The sequence below is a fragment of the Arachis ipaensis genome, chromosome B09 (genome assembly GCF_000816755.2).
Source record: "Arachis ipaensis cultivar K30076 chromosome B09, Araip1.1, whole genome shotgun sequence".
Taxonomy (NCBI): domain Eukaryota; kingdom Viridiplantae; phylum Streptophyta; class Magnoliopsida; order Fabales; family Fabaceae; genus Arachis; species Arachis ipaensis.
Window position 1 is genome coordinate 35,995,926 of NC_029793.2, and position 3,990 is coordinate 35,999,915.

At 40.5% G+C, this 3,990-nt stretch overlaps 1 protein-coding gene across 1 annotated transcript; it reads right to left on the reverse strand.

Annotated features, from left to right (window-relative positions):
* Positions 2,648–3,187, reverse strand: LOC107615394. The gene has a single exon (XM_016317458.1). It carries the CDS (start codon positions 3,185–3,187, stop codon positions 2,648–2,650), a length of 540 nt encoding a protein of 179 aa, XP_016172944.1.

Here is a 3,990-nt window from a genome sequence, read left to right on the forward strand (position 1 = left end):
TTTTTAAAGGACTTAGCTAAGAGTATTGTTGGGGAGTCCACTTCTGCTTTGGAAAATTAACCACCCCCTTTCTTTTGAGAAGCGATTGTTCTTCTTCTGTGTTATTTGCTTTTCAACCTTCAATGCTAGTCTTGTAACATCATCCAATGTCCAGAATAGTTGTAGTTGAACAATGTTTGCAATGTTTTCATTAAGCCCTCTGAAGTAGCGAGCAACAATCTATTCTTCAGGATCTTGAATGTCACACTTCATAAGAAGTTCTTCAAATTCCATAGTGTATTCCTACACAGTCAATGATTTTTGTTTCAAATTGTGAAATTTGATGAAGACTTCTTGCCTGTAGTGCTATGGGAGGAACTTTTTCCTTAGTTCACGGCACATTTTATCCCATGACTTGATTTTGCTCTTCTTCCTCGTTCCTCGCTGATGCTTGAGATTCTCCCAGCATACTGACGCGTGCTTCTTCAACTTGATTGCTATAAGTTTCACGCGCTTGAAATGTCTTTACTCTTTCCACTGTGCAAAGCCAGTCGATAAAATCATCTGGTTGGAGTCTCCCTTCAAACTCAGGAATATCAATTTTGATTCCTAAGTCTTTAGCTTTTGTGTTGTTGTGTTATGCTCTTCGTGTGGACAAATCATCAGACGAAGAAGAATAATGAAATGAATTTCTATTATCATCTTCGCTAGAAGAACTGTCATCACTCTACTTGCCATGATTATTTTGAGCAGCTTCATATTTTGCAAGTTCCTCTTGCAACTCCTTAACTTGATGGCGTAACTCCTCCATTTCAATCTCTTGAGTAGTTCTACGCTTTGGAATCATCTTTCAATAAGTTTGATGATTGAGTGCCAATGTTATGATGATGATAATGCACGATGATGATGAGAATGCACCAATGATGGAAATGTACTAAGATAATCACCAATAGAAAAGCCACCAAAGAGAAAAGAATGATATTACCCGAAACTTTGCAGCAAACAATCTGCACTGACGACGACTCGTACCAACAGCGAGAGCACCACACTAAGGACCTGTACCCGCGAACAAAATTAAATTTTTCTGGAGCAAGTTGAGGACCGACCTTGTTCTGATACCAAACTAATGTCAGGATGTCGTTTGGCTCACCAATCTTGGCGAGGTTAATAACCCACTATGGTGAAAGTAGCCAAGAACCCACCTTGGTTGGCTAGGCCAAGGATGTACCCCTTTACTCTCAAAAGAGCCTAGAAGAGATAAGCGCAAAGCTTATAATATAAAAAGTGTTTATTTTTCAAACTTCATAACAAAAGGAATACATGGACTTATTTATAGTAGTAAGGGGATGGGAGGCCTTTGAGTATTAGGTGATGTGGGACTAATTCATATGCATACAATACTAATATAACTAAGCTTTACTACTTCAACTAATATTTCTAATAACCTAATAGATGCTCCTGCATCAGCATTCTTTGTCAAAAATAATAGGAGTGTCAGCAACCAAAAGGTTGCTCAGGGGTTTTGCGATTTTAGAAAAATCCTTTATAAATCTCTTGTAAAATACTGCATGTCCTAAGAAGCTTTTGATTGCTTTAGCATTAGTAGGTGGTGGTAATTTTTCACTTTCTTCCACCTTGGCTTGATCGACCTCTATTCTCTTGTTTGAAATCCGGTGGCCAAGAACAATTCCCTCAGTTACCATAAAATGACATTTTTTTTCAGTTTAAAACGAGATTTGTTTCTTGACACCATTTCAGGACTAAAGCTAGATGCTTAAGGCAAGAGTCAAAAGAATCACCAAAAACAAAGAAGTCATCCATAAATACCTCAATGAACTTTTCAACCATATCTAAAAAAATAGAAAGCATACACCTCTGAAAAGTTGCAGGAGCATTACAGAGTCCAAATAGCATCCTTCGATAAGCAAATACTCCATAGGGACACGTGAATGCTGTCTTTTTCTGATCCTGAGGGTCCACTGCAATCTGATTATAGCCGAAGTATCCATCTAAGAAGCAGTAGAAAGCATGTCCGGCTAGTCTCTCAAGCATTTAATCTATGAAGGGCAAAGGGAAGTGATCCTTCCTTTTGGCGTTATTGAGCCTCCTGTAGTCAATACACATATGCCATCCTGTGACAGTTCTTGTGGGGATAAGCTCATTCTTCTCATTGTGGATCACTGTCATTCCTCCCTTCTTAGGCACCACTTGCACTGGACTTACCCATGGGCTATTTGTGATAGGATATATGATTTCAACTTCCCAAAGTTTCGTAACTTCCTTCTGGACCACCTCTTTCATAGTTGGATTCAGCCGCCTCTGTGGTTGCACAAATGGTTTAGCATCAATCTCAAGCAGAATCTTGTGCATACACTTGGTTGGACTAATCCCTTTTAGGTCACTAATGGTCCATCCAAGAGCTGTTCTGTGGCTCTTGAGCACTTGAATCAGCTCTTCTTCTTCTTCTTCTTATCATAGGGACGAGCTTATGATCACTGGATAAGTGTTTTTATCACCTAGGAATGCGTACTTTAAGGATGGAGGTAAAGGCTTCAGCTCGAGCTTAGGAGGTCCTTCCTCAACACTAGGCGTGCAGAGCTTCTCCTTCTGAGGTGTTGTATCATCAATTTCAAGCAGAGTGTCTTCAATTAGAATGTCCAGATCCTCTTTAAGCTTCCGAGTTCCAAACACCTCTGCAACCCAGAGGTTCAATGATGTCTATCCTCATGCATTGTTCAAGATGATTTGGGTGTTGCAAAGCCTCCAATATGTTCAGCACAACCTCCTCTTCATTGACACTCAGTGTTACTTCACCCTTCTGTACATCTATAAGAGTTTTTCCTGTGGCTAAGAAGGGTCTTTTAAGAATGTTGGATGCATTCTTGTCCTCTTCCATATCCAATATTACAAAGTTAGTGGGAAAGGTAAAAGGTCCTACTCTCACAAGTAGGTCTTCCACCACTCCAAATGGGAATTTGATTGAGCGGTCAACAAGTTGGAGACAAATACAGGTAGACTTTACTTCTTCAATTTGGAGTTTCCTCATCAATGATAGTGGCATTAGGTTGATACTTATTCCAAGATCACACAAGGCCTTCTGTATATGGGTATTTCCAATGGTACAGGGAATCACAAAGCTCCCAAGGTCTTGCAGTTTCTCAGGGAGATTCCTCTGGATGACCGCACTGCATTCCTTAGTAAGTACCATTGTTTCTGCTTCTTTTCAATCCCTTTTGTTGCTCAATATTTCTTTCATGAACTTAGCATATAGAGGCATTTGTTCAAGGGCCTCTACAAAGGGGATTTTGATCTCTAGCTTCTTGAAAACTTCTAAAAACTTAGAGAACTGCTTATCCTTTTTTACTTTCTGGAGTTTCTGAGGATATGGTAACTTGACCTTGTACTCTAGAGCTTTGGGTAGTGCAGGATGAGTGTCCAGAGTGACCAAAAAGGGATTAACAGGCTGCCTGGGGGGAACATCCTTCGATTTTCATTAGTGTTCATTGCCCCCTCCCCAAGTGTTCAATGCCCACATTGCTCCCTTTTAAGTGTTCAGCATCCTTGATGGAGTCCTTTGTCACTGTAACTTTGCTCTCTGGTGTCTCTTTTTCGTCCTGTCCCTCATTGTTCTGATGTTGAGTAGTCAAGGTCTTACCATTCCTTAGTCTAACTGCTTGACATTCCTCCTCATGCTCTAGAGCCATACTACTATGTGGGGTTAGTTCAGATGGTTGCTGATCTTCTGGTCCACTTTTATCTCCAGGTTTTTGAGGGAGGCTCGGGTCTCCTGCATAAAGTCTGCAAACATGGATGCCAGGTCAGGGGTGCTCTGAGATTGTGGGGTTTGAAAAAAGTTGTTGTTTACTGCATCATGATTAGGACTTCCCTGAGGGTTACTAGCATAAGTTGGTTCCTGATTTCTTCTCCCTTGGTTAAAGTCCAGAGAGTAACGTACTCTATCTGTATGTTCGAAGGTGCTTCCCATGTAATTGACTTGTTCTAGTACGTACT